This window comes from Oncorhynchus keta, chromosome 29 (genome assembly GCF_023373465.1).
Source record: "Oncorhynchus keta strain PuntledgeMale-10-30-2019 chromosome 29, Oket_V2, whole genome shotgun sequence".
NCBI classification, from domain to species: domain Eukaryota; kingdom Metazoa; phylum Chordata; class Actinopteri; order Salmoniformes; family Salmonidae; genus Oncorhynchus; species Oncorhynchus keta.
Genome location: NC_068449.1, coordinates 19,761,743 through 19,782,488, shown reverse-complemented (window position 1 = coordinate 19,782,488; position 20,746 = coordinate 19,761,743). Strand labels below are relative to the sequence as shown.

At 40.9% G+C, this 20,746-nt stretch overlaps 1 protein-coding gene across 2 annotated transcripts; it reads left to right on the top strand.

Annotated features, from left to right (window-relative positions):
• Positions 1 to 11,769: 11,769 nt before the first annotated feature.
• On the top strand, positions 11,770 to 12,972 carry si:dkey-248g15.3 (uncharacterized). 2 transcript variants are annotated; one of them, XM_035742734.2, is made up of 4 exons: positions 11,770 to 11,806; positions 12,056 to 12,066; positions 12,153 to 12,179; positions 12,592 to 12,972. In XM_035742734.2, the coding sequence occupies exons 1-4, from the start codon at positions 11,794 to 11,796 to the stop codon at positions 12,859 to 12,861; spliced, it is 321 nt and encodes a 106-aa protein (XP_035598627.1). In that variant the 5' UTR covers positions 11,770 to 11,793; the 3' UTR covers positions 12,862 to 12,972. The 2 variants fall into 2 exon arrangements, with proteins under 2 accessions (XP_035598627.1, XP_052342122.1); XM_052486162.1 differs by lacking the exon at positions 11,770 to 11,806 and having other exon boundaries at positions 11,938 to 12,066.
• The last annotated feature ends 7,774 nt before the right edge of the window (positions 12,973 to 20,746 follow it).

The following is a 20,746-nucleotide window of genomic DNA, read 5'->3' as shown; positions in this document are numbered from 1 at the left end:
AGATGAGAAGGGAATAATTACTTCCCATAGAAGCAGTGGCATGATGTGACAGGGAGATACATTTTCTGTACATTTCTATGTGGTGAGGTGGATACCCAGCTAGCACATAAGGTTCTGAGAACCATATGTTTCTTAGAGCTTGGCAAGAGCATGGTTGTCCTATGGTTATTTTGGATACAACCTTCCCACAACTTTCTGAGAATGGTGCAGGATAGTTGCATTTTATTTGGAACATTCTCAGCACATCTAAGGAAGATTGACAAAAACCTTGACAGAAAACGTTGTTTTCTTGGTATTGCATTACTTTAACCAGTGGTGGAAAAAGTACTCAATTGTCATGCTTGAGTAAAAGTAAAGATGCCTTAATAGAAAATGACTCAAATAAAAGTGAAAGTCACCTAGTAAAATACTACTTGAGTAAAAGTCTAAAAGTATTTGGTTTTAAATATACTTAAGTATTAAAAGTAAATTGAATTGTTAAAATGTACTTAAGTATCAATTGTAAAAGTATAAATAATTTCAAATTCCTTATATTAAGCAAAACAGACAGCACAATTTATTTTATTTTATCTTTGGCGGTTAGCCAGGGGCACACTCCAACACTCAGACATCATTTACAAACTAAGCATTTGTTTTTAGTGAGTCTGCCAGATCAGAGGCAGTAGGGATGACCAGGAATGTTATCTTGATAAGTGTGTGAATTGGACCATTTTCCTGTCAAAATACTTTTGGGTGTCAGGGAAATGTTTGGAGTAAAAAGTACTTTATTTTCTTTAGGAATGTGGTGAAGTAAAAGTAAAAGTTGCTCAAAATATAAATAGTAAGGTAAAGTGCAGATACCCCATAAAACTACTTAAGTAGTACTTTAAAGTAGTTTTACTTAAGTACATTACACTACTGACTTTAACAGAATGTTTCCTAAAAGTTCAAACATGGTTACATTTCATTTCAATTTGGTAATGTTCTAGGAATGTTCTCCAAATGGTTTGACATTGGAAGCGTTCTCAAATAGTTCAAAGTACGATAAGAAACAACGTTCTTCTGTGGCATTTCTGCACTTTCGCATAACGTTTCCGACAGGTTTCCTCATGGTTCTCAAATTGTTCCGAGAGCGTTAAGAAAACGTTCCATACAAACCTCAAGCAAACTTAAATAACATTATAAGAATGTTATTTAAAAATATATGCATTCACTTCTCAGCATCAACAAAAATCTATCCTCAATGTTGTTAAGTGTGTTCAGGTGTGTTGGCCGCACCCCCTAATTGGCCACACCTGATCTTAATGAGTACTTGTTTCCTTTGGAATGGGATCTATTGAATAGACTAATATGAACAGCTTTGTATTCGTAAAAAACATGGCATGCTACAGTTGCTGCATCCTGGTGTTGCAGGGACTAATTCCATGAATAGAGAACAGAAGATTATAAGTTTGAATCTCACTGAGGCCATGTCCCAATAAAAAATAAATGTTTTTCCTTGAATAATGCCTAAGGAAATTAATATCCATGTGTCCCATCTGTGCTTGGATTAAAAAACAAGTTAACCCCAAATAAGCTAGCAGTGTTATTAAAAACCTGATTAAAACATTCAGTGAAAGTATTCAAAAACCTCCAATTAACCTAGCATTTATCACATTCTGACCTTAGTTCCTTTGTTTTGTCTTTTGTTTTAGTATGAGTTGGGTGTGTTGTCTATGTTAGTTTGTCTATGATTTTCTATTTCTGTGTTTGGCCTGGTATGGTTCTCAATCAGAGGCAGCTGTCAATCGATGTCCCTGATTGAGAACCATATTTAGGTAGCCTGTTTGCCATTGTGTTTTGTGGGTGGTTGTTTTCAGTCTTTGTGTGTCTACACCAGACAGAACTGTTCCGGTTGTTTCTTTGTTGTTTTGTTATTCAGTGTTCAGTTTACTTTATTAAAAAGATTAACATGGACCACGCTGCGCATTGGTCCTCACCTTCTTCCACCAACGACGGCCATTACAGCATTTCTGTTCTGAGACCATTAATAAAACCTCTCTCTAAAACGTCAAAGAAGCAGAGTAAAATGTTCACAGAACCTCCCTGCAATCAAAAAATAAACATTCTCAGGACAGGCTAAATTCTCACTTCTGTTCTCAGAACGTAAAAAAAAAACATTTAGCTTTACTGGTCAGGAAACATACGTCTTCATTCCCACGACGAATGTAAAACAAAAAACATACGTTCCCACAACTTCCAAGGAACCAAATATGCTAGCTGGGCAGAGTTATGGCTGAGACTCCCTGGCCTTAGGCTATTTGCAACCTGAGAGCAATTGTCAAACCTCATTCAAACAGAAATACATTTCAAACTCTCTTTTGAAAAGAGAAATCTCTTTGGAGGTGAAAACTTAGACGCGAGACTCAGCAAACAAAGAAACGTCCCTTTTTCAGGACCCTGTCTTTCAAAAATCCAAATAACTTCACAGATCTTCATTGCAAAGGGTTTCAACACTGTTTCCCATGCTTGTTCAATGACCCATAAACAATTAATGAACATACACCTGTGGAACGGTCATTAAGACATGAACAGCTTTCAGACGGTAGGCAATTAAGGTCACAGTTATGAAAGCTTAGGACACTAAAGAGGCCTTTCTACTGACTCTGGAAAACACCAAAAGAAACATGCCCAGGGTCCCTGCTCATCTGCATGAACGTGCCTTAGGCATACTGCAAGGAGGCATGAGGACTGCAGATGTGGCCAGGGAAATAAATTGCAATGTCCGTACTGTGAGACGCCTAAGACAGCGCTACAGGGAGGCAGGATGGACAGCTGATCGTCCTCGCAGTGGCAGACCACATGTAACAACACCTCCACAGGATTGGTACATCCAAACATCACACCTATATATAATATATATATAGTCGTGGCAAAAAGTTTTGAGAATGACACAAATATTTTTGAGAATGCCACAAAAATGTGCATATACTCCAGAATGTTATGAATTCAGATGAATTCAGATGAATTGCAATTAATTGCCAAGTCTCTCTTTGCGATGCAAATGATTTGAATCCCAAAGAAACATTTCCACTGCATTTCAGCCCTGTCACAAAAGGACCAGCTGACATCATGTCAGTGATTCTCTCGTTAACACAGCTGTGGGTGTTGACGAGGACAAGGCTGGAGATCACTCTGTCATGCTAATTGAGTTTGAATAACAGACTGGAAGCTTCAAAAGGAGTGTGGTGCTTGGAGTCACTGTTCTTCCTCTGTCAATCATGGTTAACTGCAAGGAAACACGTGCCGTCATCATTGCTTTGCACAAAAAGGGCTTCACAGGCAAGGATATTGCTGCCAGTAAGATTGCACCGAAATCAACCATTTATCGGATCATCAAGAACTTCAAGGAGAGTGGTTCAATTGTTGTGAAGAAGGCTTCAGGGCGCCCAAGAAAGTCCAGCAAGCGTCAGGACCGTCTCCTAAAGTTGATTCAGCTGCGGGATCAGGGCACCACCAGTCCAGAGCTTTCTCAGGAATGGCAGCAGGCAGGTGTGAGTGCATCTGCACGCACAGTGAGGCAAAGACTTTTGGAGGATGGCCTGGTGTCAAGAAGGGCAGCAAAGAAGCCAATTCTCTCCAGGAAAAACATCAGGGACAGACTGATATTCTGAAAAAGGTACAGGGATTGGACTGCTGAGGACTGGGGTAAAGTCATTTTCTCTGATGAATCCCCTTTCCGATTGTTTGGGGCATCCGGAAAAAAGCATGTCTGGAGAAGACAATGTGAGCACTACCAAATCAAATCAAATCAAATGTATTTATATAGCCCTTCGTACATCAGCTGATATCTCAAAGTGCTGTACAGAAACCCAGCCTAAAACCCCAAACAGCAAGCAATACAGGTGTAGAAGCACGGTGGCTAGGAAAAACTCCCTAGAAAGGCCAAAACCTAGGAAGAAACCTAGAGAGGAACCAGGCTATGTGGGATGGCCAATCCTCTTCTGGCTGTGCCGGGTGGAGATTATAACAGAACATGGCCAAGATGTTCAAATGTTCATAAATGACCATTAGACCTGTGTCGTGCCAACAGTAAAGCATCCTGAGACCATTCATGTGTGGTGTTGCTTCTCAGCCAAGGGAGTGGGCTCACTCACAATTTTGCCTAAGAACACAGCCATAAAGAATGGTACCAACACATCCTCTGAGAGCAACTTCTCCCAACCATCCAGGAACAGTTTGGTGATGAACAATGCCTTTTCCAGTATGATGGAGCACCTTGACATAAGGCAAAAGTGATAACTAAGTGGCTCGGGGAACAAAACATCAATATTTTGCGTCCATGGCCAGGAAACTCCCCAGACCTTAATCCCGTTGAGAACTTGTGGTCAATCCTCAAGAGGAGGGTAGACAAACGAAACACCACAAATTCTGAGAAACTCCAAGCATTGATTATGCATTTATTATTTTCAAAATTCTTCAAACTTTGTGAAGTTGGTTGTTGATCATTGCTAGACATTTTCAATTCTTGACATATATTTTCAAGCAGATTCAAGTCAAAACTGTAACTAGGTCACTCAGGAACATTCACTGTCTTCTTGGTCATATCATGGATCATCTAGCTATTTGATTTTGAACTTTAGGATCCCTGTAGGAACAAAGAAATATATTAAAAAATATATTTGATAAAATATTGAATTTGGCCTTTACTACAATAGCTCATAGAAATGAATTGAATAACACATTCATAAATGGCAAAACATAAGGAATAAGGTTTTGAAGTGTCTGTCCTATATCTTAGAAAGCTCAATAAATATATATAAATATATATATTTTTTGTGACACGTACTGTACTTCACCCCTTTTTTTGTTGGCACAAAACTACTTCCATACTTCATCATTTTTAAAACCAGTACCAGGTTACCTTCAGACGAGTCCGGTGACTCCCATATGGGACGTAGAGCAAAACGGAGAACACCATCTTTCCATGGAAAATTACTAATGTTTTCTTGTGGTTTTTATGGAAAGTTTTCTTAATGTTTTCAGAACAGGACTATTTAAATAGAACCATGAGGAAACCTGAAATACAAAAATTCCCACAGAAGAACGTTTTCTTAATGTTCTCATAAAAATGAGAACATGACCTTAAATAGCACCATGATGAAACCTGTAGAAAACGTTATGCTGAATTTAGAAGATTTTACTGAGTTACAGTTCACATAAGGAAATCAGTCAATTTAAATAAATGAATTATGCCCTAATCTATGGATTTCACATGACTAGGCAGGGCGTAGCCATGGGTTGGCCTCGGAGGGCATAGGCCCACCCACTTGAGAGCCAGGCCCGCCGACTGAAGAGCCAGGCCCAGCAAATCAGAATTTGTTTTTCCCCACGAAAGGGCTTTATGACAGACAGAAATACTCAGTTTCATCAGCTGTCTGGGTAGCTGGTATCAGACGATCCCGCAGGTGAAGAAGCCAGATGTTGAGGTCCTGGGCTGGCGTGGTTACACATGGTCTGTGGTTGTGAGGCTGGTTGGACGTACTGCTAAATTCTCTAAAAACGACATTGGAGATGGCTTGTGGTAGAGAAAGGAACATTACTTTCTCTGGCAACAGCTCTGGTGGACATTCCTGCAGTCTGCATGCTAATTGCACGCTCGCTAAAAACTTGAAGTCTATATTCATTGTATTTGTGTGACAAAACTGCACACCTTAGAGTGGCCTTTCATTGTCCCCAGCACAAGGTGCACCTGTGTAATGATCATGCTGTTTAATCAGCTTCTTGATATGCCACACCTGTGACGTGGATTGATTATCTTGGCAAAGGAGAAATGCTCACTAACAGGGATGTAAACTAATTTGTGCACACGTTTTGAGAGAAATAAGCTTTTTGTGAGGATGTCAAGTTCCTGGGATCTTTATTTCAGCAAATGGAACATGAGACTAACACTTTACATGTTGCGTTTATATTTTTGTTCAGTATACAACCATGAGGAAACCTGTAGAAAACATTATGCTGAAGTACTGAAATACTTATTTTCCACCATAATTAGCAAATAAATTCATTAAAATCCTACAATGTTATTTTCTGGATTTTTTTTCTCATTTTGTCTGTCATAGTTGAAGTGTACCTATGATGAAAATTACAGGCCTCGTCTTTTTAATTGGGAGAACTTGCACAATTGGTGGCTCACTATAAATACTTTTTTGCCCCACTGTATTTATTTATTCTTTATTCTTTATTCTGTATTTATTTATTCTTTCCACCATCCCTACCTCTTCGGAGGACCAAAATAAACTTTTTCTTTTGTTGTTGCATGTACATTTTTTATTTTTTATTACATAACAACTATTTATGAATTTGATATCCATCCTGCCACATCTAGATATATAGTGCTTATACATTATACATTGTTTTCAATCATAACTATTATAGAACATTAGCTTTTAAACCCACCCCTCAGCTACTCTCAGTCCATTCCACCTACAGTATCTCTGTAAACCGCCCTCTTATGATTTTCAGCTGTGCTGTGATGTTTCACATACATACTCTCTCACCACGTTCTAAGACACATATGATTCTCAGAAGGTGATGTGCTAGCTGGGTAAACTCTTTACTCTTTGACAACATGATCGGCAGTTGTCAATTCATACACTAGTTAAATAAAGGTTAAAAAATTAAAATACAGATTTTTTTTTATGAGGAAGTTGTAGATCATGGATTCACAAAATTGCTGAAACATCAGCTGCTCTTTCCATTTCTATTAAATCAACCTTCTCCAATGCAATTGGAGTTTTACACCTCAAAAGACATTTCATTTTTTAAAGTTTTAAAGGTATTTCTGTTGGAACGAGGTTTGATGTTCTCACAGGTTGCAAATTGCCTAAGGCCAGGGCGTCTCACCCATAACTCTATCCACCTCACCACTGAGAAATGTAAATACTTTCTCTCTCTCCTTCACTGCTTCTTTGGTGAGTAATCACGCCCTTCTCGTCTCAACAGAACATTGCCTGGCTGATACCAAACTCCAAGTCTTCCTTAAATTGATAGTATAGGCCTATACTCCAAATATTCTGTATATCAAATCAAAATCTGGTATTTATATGGCAGCAGCTACTCTTCCTGGGACCCGACAAAATTAAGGCAGTTATACAATTTTAAAAACATTACAATACATTCATTACAGAATTCACAGTATGCCCTCAGGCCCCTACTCAACTACCATGTAGAAACAACACAAAATCCATGTGTACATGGATGCATGTGTATTCATGTGTATGCATGTGGCTGTGCCTATGTTTGTGTTACTTCACAGTCCCTGCTTTTCCAGAGGTGTATTTATATATATATATGAGGTAGAAAACACACCTCTGGAAAAGCAGGGACTGTGAAGTAACACAAACATAGGAACAGCCACATGCATACACACACATGATGACATGTACACATGGATTTTATGTTGCAGATATGTGGTGGTGGAGTATGGGCCTGAGGGCGCACACTATATATATGATTCTACTGCTTGCACCATTTACCTGATGTGGAATAGAGTTCCATGTCGTCATGGCTCTATGTAGTACTGTTCACCTCCCATAGTCTGTTCTGGCCTTGGGGACTTTGAAGAGACCTCTGGTGGCATGTCTTGTGGGGTATGCATGGGTGTCTGAGCTGTGTGCTAGTCATTTAAACAGACAGCTCGGTGCTTTCAACATGTCAATTTGCTCTCACAAATACAAGTAGTGATGAAGTCAATATCTCCTCTACTTTGAGCCAGGAGAGATTGATGTGCATATTATTAATGTTTGCTCTCTGTGTACATCCAAGGGCCAGCCGTGCTGCCCTGTTCTGAGCCAATTGCAAAGTCCATTTTTGTGGCACCTGACCACACGACTGAACAGTAGTCTAAGTGCAACAAAACTAGGGCCTGTAGGATCTGCTTTGTTGATAGTGCTGTTAAGAAGGTAGAGAAGCAATTTATTATGGACAGACTTCTCCCCATCTTAGCTACTGTTATAGCAATATGTTTTGAACATGACAGTTTACAATCCATGGTTACTCGAAGCAGTTTAGTCACCTCAACTTGCTCAATTTCCACATTATTTATTACAAGATTTAGTGTTCAGTGAACGAGTTGTCCCAAATACAATGCTTTTAGTTTTAGAAATATTTAGGACTAACTTATTCCTTGTCACCCATTCTGAAACTAACTGCAGCTCTTTGTTAAGTATTGCAGTCATTTCAGTTGCTGTAGTAGCTGATGTGTATAATGTTGAGTCATCCGCATACATAGACACACTGGTTTTACTCAAAGCCTGTAGCATGTTGTTAATAAAGATTGAAAAAAGTAAGAAGCTTATCAGGGCAATTCTATTGAGTGTCATCTGTTACGAGCAAGTTATTAATTTCATGGACCTTGTTTCTTAAGCAACATATGTTAACGTGGGCTATTTTGAGCACTTTTCTGGGATGCTTGCTTGTTTTCATTGCTTTACTGGGAAGCTTAGCAGAAGTATATATTCCAGTATATATGTTATTTATGTTAGTTGGACTTCCTACTGGGGCACACCGCCTCAGTGCTAACAGCATAAACCTGGTTCATAGACACATGATTGCTGCATACAATAGCTGTAGGATCAGCAGAGGCATTCAAGGTAATTAGAGGGACATAAAATAGGTTACTTACATTGTGTCTACCAATGCCCCTGCTATAATGTACATTTGCTAAAGCATTATGATGACACAGTGACACAATGGTAGGGATTAACTGAGAGGGGCTTGGATCATTGGTACCTTCTTATCCTTGTGAATATCTAAGTTAGTTTCTGCATATACAGTGCATATCATAAGTATTCACCCCCCTTGAACTTTTCACATTTTGTTGAGTCAAAGTGAGATTTAAATGGATACAATTGAAAAATGTTGTCACTGATCCACACAAAATATCTCATGTCTAAGTGAAAAGAAAAATCAAATGAATATAAAATAAACTACTAAAATATCTTGGTTACTCGCTTTGTTGTGGCTAGCCTAAATAAGTTCAGGATTGAAATAGTGCTTAAGGAATCATATAAGTTGCATGGACTCACCCTTGTTATTTAATGACCACCCCATATCTGTACCCCACACAATTATCTGCAAGGTCCCTCAGTTGAGTAATGTATTTCAAGCACAGATTCAACCATAAAGACCAAATGGCTTTTCCAATGCTGTGCAAAGAAGGACACCTATTGGTAGATAGGTAAAAAGAAAATAATAGGCAGACACTACCATGCTCAAAGGGATATTCAAAGTTATTAATTAGACTTTAGATTGTGTATCAATATACCCAGTCACTGCAAAGATACAGTCGTCCTTCCTAACTGATTTGCCAGCAGAGGAAGGAAACCACTCAGGGATTTGAGGCAAAAGGTGATTTTAAAACAGTAACAGAGTTTAATGGCTGTGATTGGAGAAAACTGAGGACGGATCAAAAACATTTGTTACTCCACAATACTAACCTAAATGAAAAGGAAGCCTGTACAGAATAAAAAAAATATTCCAAAAACATGCATCCTGTTTGCAACAAGGCACTAAACATGTAATGCTGCAGAAATGTGCCAAAGGAATTCACTTTTTGTCCTGAATAGAAAGTGTTTTGTTCGGGGCAAATCCAACGCAACACATCACTGAGTACTACTCTCCATATTTTTAAGCATGGTTGTGGCTGCATCATGCTATGGGTATAATATAATAATAATAATATATGCCATTTAGCAGACGCTTTTATCCAAAGCGACTTACAGTCATGTGTGCATACATTCTACGTATGGGTGGTATACTTGGCATCGGCAAAGAGTAGGGAGTTTTCAGGATACAAAAAAAAACAGAATGGAGTTAACCACAGACAAAATCCTAGAGGAAAACCTGGAGCAGTCTGCTTTCAACCAGACACTGTGAGACAAATTAACCTTTCAGCAGGACAATAACCAAAAACACAAGGCCACATATACACTGCAGTTGCTTACCAAGAAGGCAGTGAATGTTCCTGAGTGGTCTAGTTACTGTTTTGACTTCAAATTGCTTGAAAATACACATGACCAAAAGTATATGGACACCTGTTCGTCGAATATCTCATTCCAAAATCATGGGCATTAATATGGAGTCGGTCCCACCTTTGCTCCTATAACAGCCCCCACTCTTCTGGGAAGGCTTTCCACAAGATGTTGGAACATTGCTGCGGGGACTTGCTTCCATTCAGCCAGAAGAGCATTTCTGAAGTCGGGCATGATGTTGGGCGGTTAGGCCTGGCTCGCAGCCAGCGTTCCTATTCATCCCAAAGGTGTTCGGTGGGGTTGAGGTCAGGGCTCTGTGCAGGCCAGTCAAGTTCTTGCACACCGATCTCGACAAACCATTTCTGTATGGACATCGCTTTGTGCATAGGGGCATTGTCATGTTGCCACAAAGTTGGAAGCACAGAATCGTCTTTGTACGCTTAGAATTAAGATTTCCCTTCACTGGAACTAAGGAGCCTGAACCATGAAAAACAGCCCTAGACCATTATTCCTCATCCACCAAACTTGACAGTTGGTACTATGCGTTGGGGAAGTAGCGTTCTCCTGGCATCCGCCAAACCCAGATTTGTCCGTCAGACTGCCAGATAGTGAAGTGTGATTCATTACTCCAGAGAACACGTTTCCACTGCTCCAGAGTCCAATGGTGGCGAGTTTCACAGCACTACAGCCAACACTTGGCATTGCACACGGTGATCTTAGGCTTGTGTGTGGCTGCTCGGCCATAGAAAACAAATTTCATGAAGCTCCCGATAAACAGTTCTTATATTGATGTTGCTTCCAAAGGCAGTGTTGCAATCAAGGACAGACGATTTTTACAGGCTACACGCTTCAGCACTCTGTGGTCCCGTTCTGTAAACTTGTGTGGCCTACCACTTTGTGGCTGAGCGGTTGTTGCCCCAAGACTTTTCCACTTCACAATAACAGCACTTAAAGTTGACCTGGGCAGCTCTATCAGGGCAGATATTGGACGAACTGACTAGTTGGAAATGTGACGGTGCCATGTTGAAAGTCACTGAGCTCTTCAGTACAGGCCATTCTACTGTCAATGTCTATGGAGATTGCATTGCTGTGTGCTCAATTTTATACACCTGTCAGCAACGGGTGTGGCTGAAATAGCAGAATCCACTCATTTGAAGGCGTGTCCACATACTTTTGGCCATGTAGTGTATCAAGAAAATGTTTTTTTTTTGTCAAGTTCCTTAAATGCGCTAAGAATTACATAACAACAAACAGCTATCCTGCACCATTCCCAGAAGATTGTGGGATGGTTGTATGGAAAATAATCATAGGAAAACCACACTCTCACCAAGCTCTATGAAACAAAGCTGGGTAGATTGCTGCTTTCATCATCAATCTTCAGGTTTGACATAATTATGATGTCCCTGTTTTGTCTTTGTTTTTAACCACCTCGTTTTTAACTGTCAGTATCATTACCATGCCAATATTTTGGGTCACCTATCATCTCATTTCTCCGCCCTGCTTTTTCTGTCCGACTACAAACACCTTTCCACCTGTAATTAAAAGGACTGGGTGTGGTTTTTACATACTCGACACTCTTATAAATACAGACTGAAAATACAGTTTATGTACAGTCCTTCAACCTCCAGTACCAGGTGAGGCTTGCTTTAATGTGTAAATAGATGGGTTCTTATGCAATTCTTGTTTATATGACGAAAGTAACTTTGATATTTACAAGGACAAGAAAATACCAGATTTTAATTTGATATACTGATTATTTTGTCCAACAGTGTGATTTCAGTGCCAATTCTTGTCTGAGAAAATGAGTGATCCAGGTAAGTGTTGAAGTTGTTCACTTCATTTACTGTATTATGTGCACTGAGGTTTTAAATGAGTATGTAGTTATGTAGTTTCACAACTCAACCCTGAAGTTGAGAATATATTGCATTGACATTGCATTTACGATTTCAAGGAGTAGACTAGTATGGCCATACATGCTTTCTCGATGCTTAATGGGAAATAATGACAATGCATTCCTCTATTATTTGAATAACTTCAAAATATTCCTTACTTTTTATCCACAGCAAAGAAACCGGTAAGTTAGTTAACTTACTTTTCAAATACAGAAAATACCTTCACACATGTGTGCTATGTGTTTGACATAATGTGTTGTTGTTGCAGGCGGAGTCCACACCTGGGACTGATGATGTAAGATATCTGCATTATTTGTCTATCTCTGCTTCTTTACTTCAGTCAACTCAGTCTTAAAAAACGTTTCAAATCAAGCGAAGTAAAGAACAAAACTATTTTCTAGCTTGCTATATCTTAGATCCCAGTGTTGTCCTGGTGGATGTAAACAGAATACTGTCTGTTTCACAGGGCTCAGGAGGAGAGGGCAAGGGAGAGTTAGGAGGCTTACAAAATAATAGTTCATACACATTAACGTAATAACATTAATATTGTTTCGGAAACACCCCCAAAAATGGAATTTAGATTTTCACATGTCAGGGTAATGGGTGTAATCGTTGAGACAATTGAAGGGAAAACATTTCCATTCATAAAGGAAAGGTTTTCCGATACCAATAGGTGAGTCTAGTAATGTTATTTTTGACATTTCCAGGGGAAGAAGGGAAAAGGTGGAAAAGGGGGACACGGCCATGGGCATGGAAAAGCCGGCGAGCATGGAGGAGATCATGGAGGCGAGCATAAAGGAAAAGGGGGCGAGCATAAAGGAAAAGGAGGCGAGCATGGAGGAGATCATGGAGGCGACCATAAAGGAAAAGGAGGCGAGCATAAAGGAAAAGGAGGCGAGCATGGAGGAGATCATGGAGGCGACCATAAAGGAAAAGGAGGTGACCACGGAGGAAAAGCAGGTCGTGGAGGACATTAAAGATTTAATCATGCACCATTTGTATGTTTCATCACGGTAGCTATTAAGGAAAAACATGTTGAGCGATTTATTAAAGTTGACAAATCTCTAATAAAACCTACTTATAAAAGAGTCATATGTTTGTATAACTTCTTAATGCATAATAATCATGCAATTACAATGAACATTTTACAAAATAGAAACACAAAAAATATAGCAAAATTTGTTATTTTTTTGCCATCTAAACAAGTCACTATATGTCAGAGTCGTCGAGATACTATCATACTACACCATTCCTGTGTAGCCCATACCAGACCAACACATCAAACATTCAGTGAAGGACAGCTCAACGCCATTTTTATAATTTTACAGAACATTAACCAACGGGGTAGTAATAAACCCGGAACAATGACCATGTATGTCCCTGAGTCTTGGAAATATAATCCTTTCTTGTGGATATTTGTCTCCCCTTGTACCACTCTTTAACCGCTGTTATCAATCATTTCCATGTGGAAAACATTCAGGAAGAAAATCCCAAATGTTTTATTAACCATCAGCGTTTTTTATGCGCGTAAAGTAGGCCTACTTGACGGATAAAAACATGTCACAATAGGCCTGGTGGAAAGAAAATGTCGGTAAACTTTCCAAATGTCGTCAAAACAAAATAGGACAAGGTGTGATCTTTAGGTTTAGGTAAAATTACGGGGGAAACGCTTTTATGCGCAAATATTGATATTATAACCATCATATCAAGTAAAGTCACGACATGACATGTTGCGTGGTCCTCCCACTACGACTCAAGAAAACAGACATTTTATTAGGCAACCACAAATTAAATATACGAACTTCACAGGGTGGTAATGAGCTTGATGCTCTTTTCCAATAAATATCGAGGGTATTATTCTGGTGACATGATGATCGATTCTTGGCTGCTGTTTAACAAATTAAAATGATCTCGCTCTTTTGTTCATAATAATTTCAAATACGTATTATATATATCTGCAAACTGTTGGCTAGACAGCACGTGCCAATAACAGAGTGAGCACATTCGCTATATAACGCACAAAAAAATCTGAGTTGAAAATGCAATGGAAACAATTTACTTGTATTTGACTGCAAAATATATTTTTTGTGCACTACGTCATCACGCACAGACTTTTATCAGCAGCAAATCAATTTGATGGAAAAAGATCTGTGGTGGGAAAATACTTATATTTTATGTAAACGGCTTTAAAAAATATTCGCATAAAAATCTGTCGCCAATTGGATAAGAAAAATTAGTTTTCAACAAAGCCCACAAAATAGGCTACTATTTCAGCCTGAATCGATAAATGATGGTCGGCTAAATGCCGCGTTCAAAGCAACTGGGAACTCAGAAATCTCAGACTTCCAACCTTAGTGTCATGACGTCGGTGAGCTTCAAATCGGAAAGTCAGATCTCTAGAAAAAGGCCAGAGTTCCCGAGTTGGATTACCGTTCAAACCGATTTTTCCCAGTCAGCGCTTGTTTTTTTGTTGTGGAGTTCCCCGTTAAAAGCACTGAAGTCGAGGATTTCCGAGTTCCCAGTTGTCTTGAAAACACCATAAGGCAAGGCAATAATAATTGCGTGCTCCGTATGTGGTTAGCGGATACTTAAAATACCTATCCACGCGTTGTAAGATTTGTCAGGCATAAGCAACGTCTAAGCGTACGAACGCAGCCACAGTAAAAGGGCCAATTTCCTCCAATTTCCTGGAATGTTTGTACACAGATAACATGTATATATTTTAGTTCAGTTGAACAAAACATGACAAAAGTGTCTTGCACATGTCTATGAAAAAGTACAGTATAATAACCTATAAATCACATTTTAAGTGTCTCGTTGCTATGGAAACAAGTCTTCCACAATCTGGGATGTTGCTTCATACAAACAATATGACATAAAAAAAATTAAAAGCTGATCAAATATTATCCATCCATGATATCATAATATTTATAAAACATTCACAAATATCAAAGCTTATCACGAAGCTAAGGATCCTGGACAAAACACCTTCCTCTGCAACTGGATCCTGGACTTCCTGACAGGCTGCCCCCAGGTGGTAAGGGTAGGTAACAACATCTGTCACACTGATCCTCAACACAGGGGCCACTCCTGTACTCCCTGTTCACTCATGACTGCATTGCCAAGCACGACTCCAACACCATCAGTAAGTTTTGCAGATGACAACAGTTGTCATTGACGGTGATCAGGCCTACGAGACAGCCTATAGGGAGGCGGTCAGAGACCTGGCCGTGTAGTGCCAGGACAACCTCTCCCTCAACGTGACTAAGACAAAGGAGATGATTGTGGACTACAGGAAAAGGAGGACCGATCACGCCCCCATTCTCATCGACGGGGCTGTAGTAGAGCAGGCTGAGAGCTTCAAGTTCCTTGGTGTCCACATCACCAACAAACTAACATGGTCCAAGCACACCAAGACAGTTGTGAAGAGGGTATGACAAAACCTATTCCCCCTCAGGAGACTGAAAAGATTTGGCATGGGTCCTCATATCCTCAAAGGGCTTTACAGCTGCACCATCAAGAGCATCCTGACAGGTTTCTGTCAGGTTTTTTTTTGCTATTCCACTGGATGTCATAAGGTGAATGCACCAATTTGTAAGTCGCTCTGGATAAGAGCGTCTGCTAAATGACTTAAATGTAAATGTAAATGTAAATGTTTCGTCACTGCCTGGTATGGCAACTGCTCGCCTCCGACCACATAGCACTACAAAGGGTAGTGCGTATGGCCCAGTACATCACTGGGGCCAAGCTTCCTGCCATCCAGGACAGAGGAAGGCCCTAAAAATGGTCAAAGACTCCAGCCACATTAGTCATAGACTGTTCTCTCTGCTAACACACGACAAGTGGTACTGGAGCACCAATTCTAGGTCCAAGAGGCTTGTAAACAGCCATAAGACTCCTGAACTTCTAATCTAATGGCTACCCAGACTATTTGCAAAGGTCATGGTACTTCTGAATGAGAGTTGTTGGATCTTGGAATTTGCACCTGAATATTCAGCACTCTTTTTCTTGGTTCACTGTGGTAACTTAGTTCACTCGCAAATTGCATTTAAGTCAATGTGTTTGACAATAACCTTTAATACGATATCCTGCACTAAAGATCCCCTGGGGATCCAAGTTTCTGCACCTCCACTTCCTCTGAGAAAGGATTCACCCCACCATTCCTGGGACCACTATAGGTCTCTATGGGATATTGGGTTACCAGCATCTCATCCAACTGCTTCAGTCAATGTTCAGGAGATTTTTTCGGTTCCATTTTATCAGTTATAGGGGCAGGGTTTTCGTAAGCTTTGGTTTCTTTACTTGTTTCTATGGTATCTCCGACCTCACTGTTCTCCAACTTCATGGCTCTGTCACATCCACATTCACTGTTAATGTCTCAGAGCAATGCCCCTTGACCTCCCTGACAACATAATATAATCTACACACAATACATCATAATGACAAAGCAAAAATGGAAAGATCACATTTACATAAGTATTCAGACTCTTTACTCAGTAATTTGTTGAAGCACCTTTGGCAGCGATTACAGTCTCGACTCTTCTTGGGTATGACGCTACAAGCTAGGCACACCTTTCCGATAGGTGACCTAAACTGTAACATGCTTAACACCCCGGCCATCCTACAATCTAAGCTTGATGCCCTCAATCTCACAAATGATCAATGAACCCACCAGGTACAACCCCAAATCCGTAAACACGGGCACCCTCATAGATGTTATCCTAACCAACATGCCCTCCAAATACACCTCTGCTGTTTTCAACCAAGATCTCAGCGATCACTGCCTAATTGCCTGCATCCGTAATGGGTCTGCGGTCAAATGACCACCCCTCATCACTGTCAATCACTCCCTAAAACACAAGGAAGGCCTTTCTAAATCGACCTGGCCCGGGTATTCTGGAAGGATATTGACCTCATCCCGTCAGTAAAGGATGCCTGGTTATTCTTTAAAAGTGCCTTCCTCACCATCTTAAATAAGCATGCCCCATTCAAAAAAATAATTTGAACCAGGAACAGATATAGCTCTTGGTTCTCTCCAGACCTGACTTCCCCTGACCAGCACAAAAACATCCTGTAGCGTTCTGCATTAGCATCGAACATCCCAGTGATATGCAACTTTTCAGGGAAGCTAGGAAAGCTAAGGCTAGCTTTTTCAAGCAGAAATTTGCATCCTGTAGCACAAACTCAACAAAGTTCTGGGACACTGTAAAGTCCATGGAGAATAATAACACCTCCTCCCAGCTGCCCACTGCACTGAGGCTAGAAAACATTGTCAACACCGATAAATCCACTATAATTGAGCATTTCAATAAGTATTTTTCTATGGCTGGCCATGCTTTCCACCTGGCTTACCTCCACCCCCCACAGCAACTCGCCCAAGCCTTCCCCACTTCTCCTTCACCCAAATTCAGATAGCTGATATTCTGAAAGAGCTGCAAAATCTGGACCCCTACAAATCAGCCAGGCTAGACAATCTGGACCCTCTCTTTCTAAAATTATCTGCTGAAATTGTTGCAACCCCTATTACTTGCCTGTTCAACCTCTCTTTCATATTGTCTGAGATTCCCATAGATTGGAAAGCTGCCACGGTCATCCTCCTCTTCAAAGGGGGAGACACTCTAGACCCAAACTGCTACAGACCTATATGTATTCTACCCTGCCTTTCTAAAGGTCTTCGAAAGCTAAGTTAACAAACAGATTACCGACCATTTCGAATCGCACCGTACCTTCTCCGCTGTGCAATCTGGTTTCAGAGCTGGTCATGGGTGCACATCAGCCACGCTCAAGGTCCTAAACGATATCATAACCGGCATCGATAAGAGACATTACTGTGAAGCCGTATTCATCGACCTGGCTAAGGCTTTCGACTCTGTCAATCACAACATTCTTATTGGCAGACTCAACAGCCTTGATTTCTCAAATGATTGCCTCGCCTGGTTCACCAACTACTTCTCAGACAGAGTTCAGTGTGTAAAATCGGAGGGCCTGTTGTCCAGACCTCTGGCAGTCTCTATGGGGGTGTCACAGGGTTCAATTCTTGGGCCGACTCTTCTCTGTATATATCAATGATGTCACTCTTGCTGCTGGTGATTCTCTGATCCACCTCTATGCATACACCATTCTGTATACCTCTGGCCATTCTCTGGACACTGTGTTAACTAACCTCCAGAAGAGCTTCAATGCCATACAACTCTCCTTCGGTGGCCTCCAACTGCTCTTAAATGCAAGTAAAACTAAATGCATGCTCTTCAACCGATCACTGCCCGCACCTGCCCGCCCGTCCAGCTACACTACTTTGGACGGTTCTGACAACTACAAATACCTATGTGTCTGGTTAGACTGTAAACTCTCCTTCCAGACTCACATTAAAACATCTCCAATCCAAAATTAAATCTAGAATTGGCTTCCTATTTCGCAACAAAGCCTCCTTCACTCATGCTGCCAAACATACCCTCGTAAAACTGACCATCCTACCGAACCTCGACTTCGGCGATGTCATTTACAAAATAGCCTCAAACACTCGACTCAACAAACTGGATGCAGTCTATCACAGTGCCATCCGTTTTGTCACCAAAGCCCCATATACTACCCGCCACTGCGACCTGTATACACTCGTTGGCAGGCCCGCCGAACCCACTGGCTCCAGGTCATCTACAAGTATCTGCTAGGTAAAGCCCCGCCTTATCTCAGCTCACTGGTCACCATAGCAGCACCCACCCGTAGCATGCGCTCCAGCAGGTATATCTCACTGATCACCCCCAAGGCCAATTCTTCCTTTGGCCGCCTCTCCTTCCAGTTCTCTGCTGCCAATGACTGGAACAAACTGCAAAAATCACTAAATCACTTACCTCCCTCACTAGCACCAGCTGTCAGTGCAGCTCACAGATCACTGCACCTGTACATAGCCCATCTGGGCTTTGGATGGGCCACTCAAGGACATTCAGTCTTGTCCCAAAGCCACTCCTGCTTTGTCTTGGCTGTGTGCTTAGGATCTTTGTCCTGTTGGAAGGTGAACCTTCACCCCAGTCTGAGGTCCTGAGCACTCTGGACCAGGTTTTCATTAAGGATCTCTGTACTTTGCTCTGTTCATCTTTCCCTCGATCCTGACTGGTCTCCCAGTCCCTGCCACTGAAAAACATATTCACAGCATGATGCTGCCACCACAATGCTTCATCATAGAGATGGTGCCAGGTTCCCTCTAGACGTGACGCTTGGCATTCAGGCCAAAGAGTTCAATCTCGGTTTCATAAGGCCAGAGAATCTTGTATGTCATGGTCTGAGAGTCATGGTCTGAGAGCGGGCTATGTGCCATTTACTGAGGAGTGGCTTCCGTCTGGCCACTCTACCATAAAGGACTGATTGGTGGAGTGCTGCAGAGACGGTTGTCCTTCTGGAAGGTTCTCCCATCATCACAGAGGAACTCTGTAGCTCTGTCAGAGTGACCATCGGGTTCTTGGTCACCTCCCTGACCAAGTCTTTTCTCCCTGTTTGCTCAATTTGGCCGGGCGGCCAGCTCTAAGAAGAGTCTTGGTGGTTCCAAACTTCTTCCATATAAGGCCACTGTGTTCTTGGGGACCTTCAATGATGCAGAAATGTTTTGGTACCCTTCCCCAGAGCTGTGCCTCGACACAATAGTGTCTCGGAACGCTGTGGACAATTCAGTCAACCTCACGGCTTGGTTTTTACTGACATGCACTGTCAACTCTAGAACCTTATACAAACAGGTGTGTGCCTTTCCAAATCATACGTTTTTTTAATCTTTAATACATTTGCAAAAAATCCTAAAAACCTGTTTTCAATGTCATCATGGGACATTTAAAAATACCTTATCAATTGAAATAATTTTCTGATATAAAAGTCAGTCATTAAGTAACATGCTCGAAATTACACAGAATCAATTGGTGTACAGTACTTTAACAGTATTAGTCATTCTACATTAGAATACCGAACAAAGAATGGCAACAAGAACACATTTGAAGAGACACTATTACGACCAATCTTTAAACCACAAGGATAGTCACTGTCACATAACTTTTTATAAGGCAGCAATGTCAGAATTTGCTCTGCCTAATTTTCAACATTGTTTTAACCCCCCCCCCCAAAAAAAACTGTCCTTTACCAGCCCATGGCAATAGACAGTCTAATTTACACACAAATCACACTGATAACCACCTGATTCATGATCTGAGGTCTCCCTCTCCCCAGTGTCTCTTTACCATGTACAGTATTATCAGACAACACTGAACATCTGAAGGGTCTGATACAATAGCTCCTGGGAAGGTTTGTTTATGTTCAGAGGTAATTAAAAAACATGCTCTGGTACTTTGGTGATTAAGAAAGTATTTTTTTAAACCTCCCACTTTGGGCTGTATGTCTCAAGGTGTAGTTCATAGATAAAATATTAATTTTGCACTTAGATCATTCAACTCAATTAGCCATGAAATCCCTAGTTTGAAAGCAACTTTTCTGGAAGCTGTGCCTCGCCATTTTCCCTACATTTCCCTGCACGTGGGCCAGCACCCTAGCAATTCGAGTTCTAGCCAATTAGCTTCAGCCCCTCACATTTGAGCAACAGCTAGCAAGAGGCCTGCCCAGCGTTATCATATAATAATAATAATATATGCCATTTAGCTGACGCTTTTATCCAAAGCGACTTACAGTCATGTGTGCATACATTCTACGTATGGGTGGTCCCGGGAATCAAACCCACTACCCTGGCGTTACAAGCGCCATGCTCTACCAACTGAGCCACAACTGAGCCAGATGAGTTTGCAGGGTGGGCCCAATGGCTCAGTGGACATGAGAGGGCAATGACGTGGTGCACATATGTGACAGTACACATTTTTCAGGGACCGATTTTGT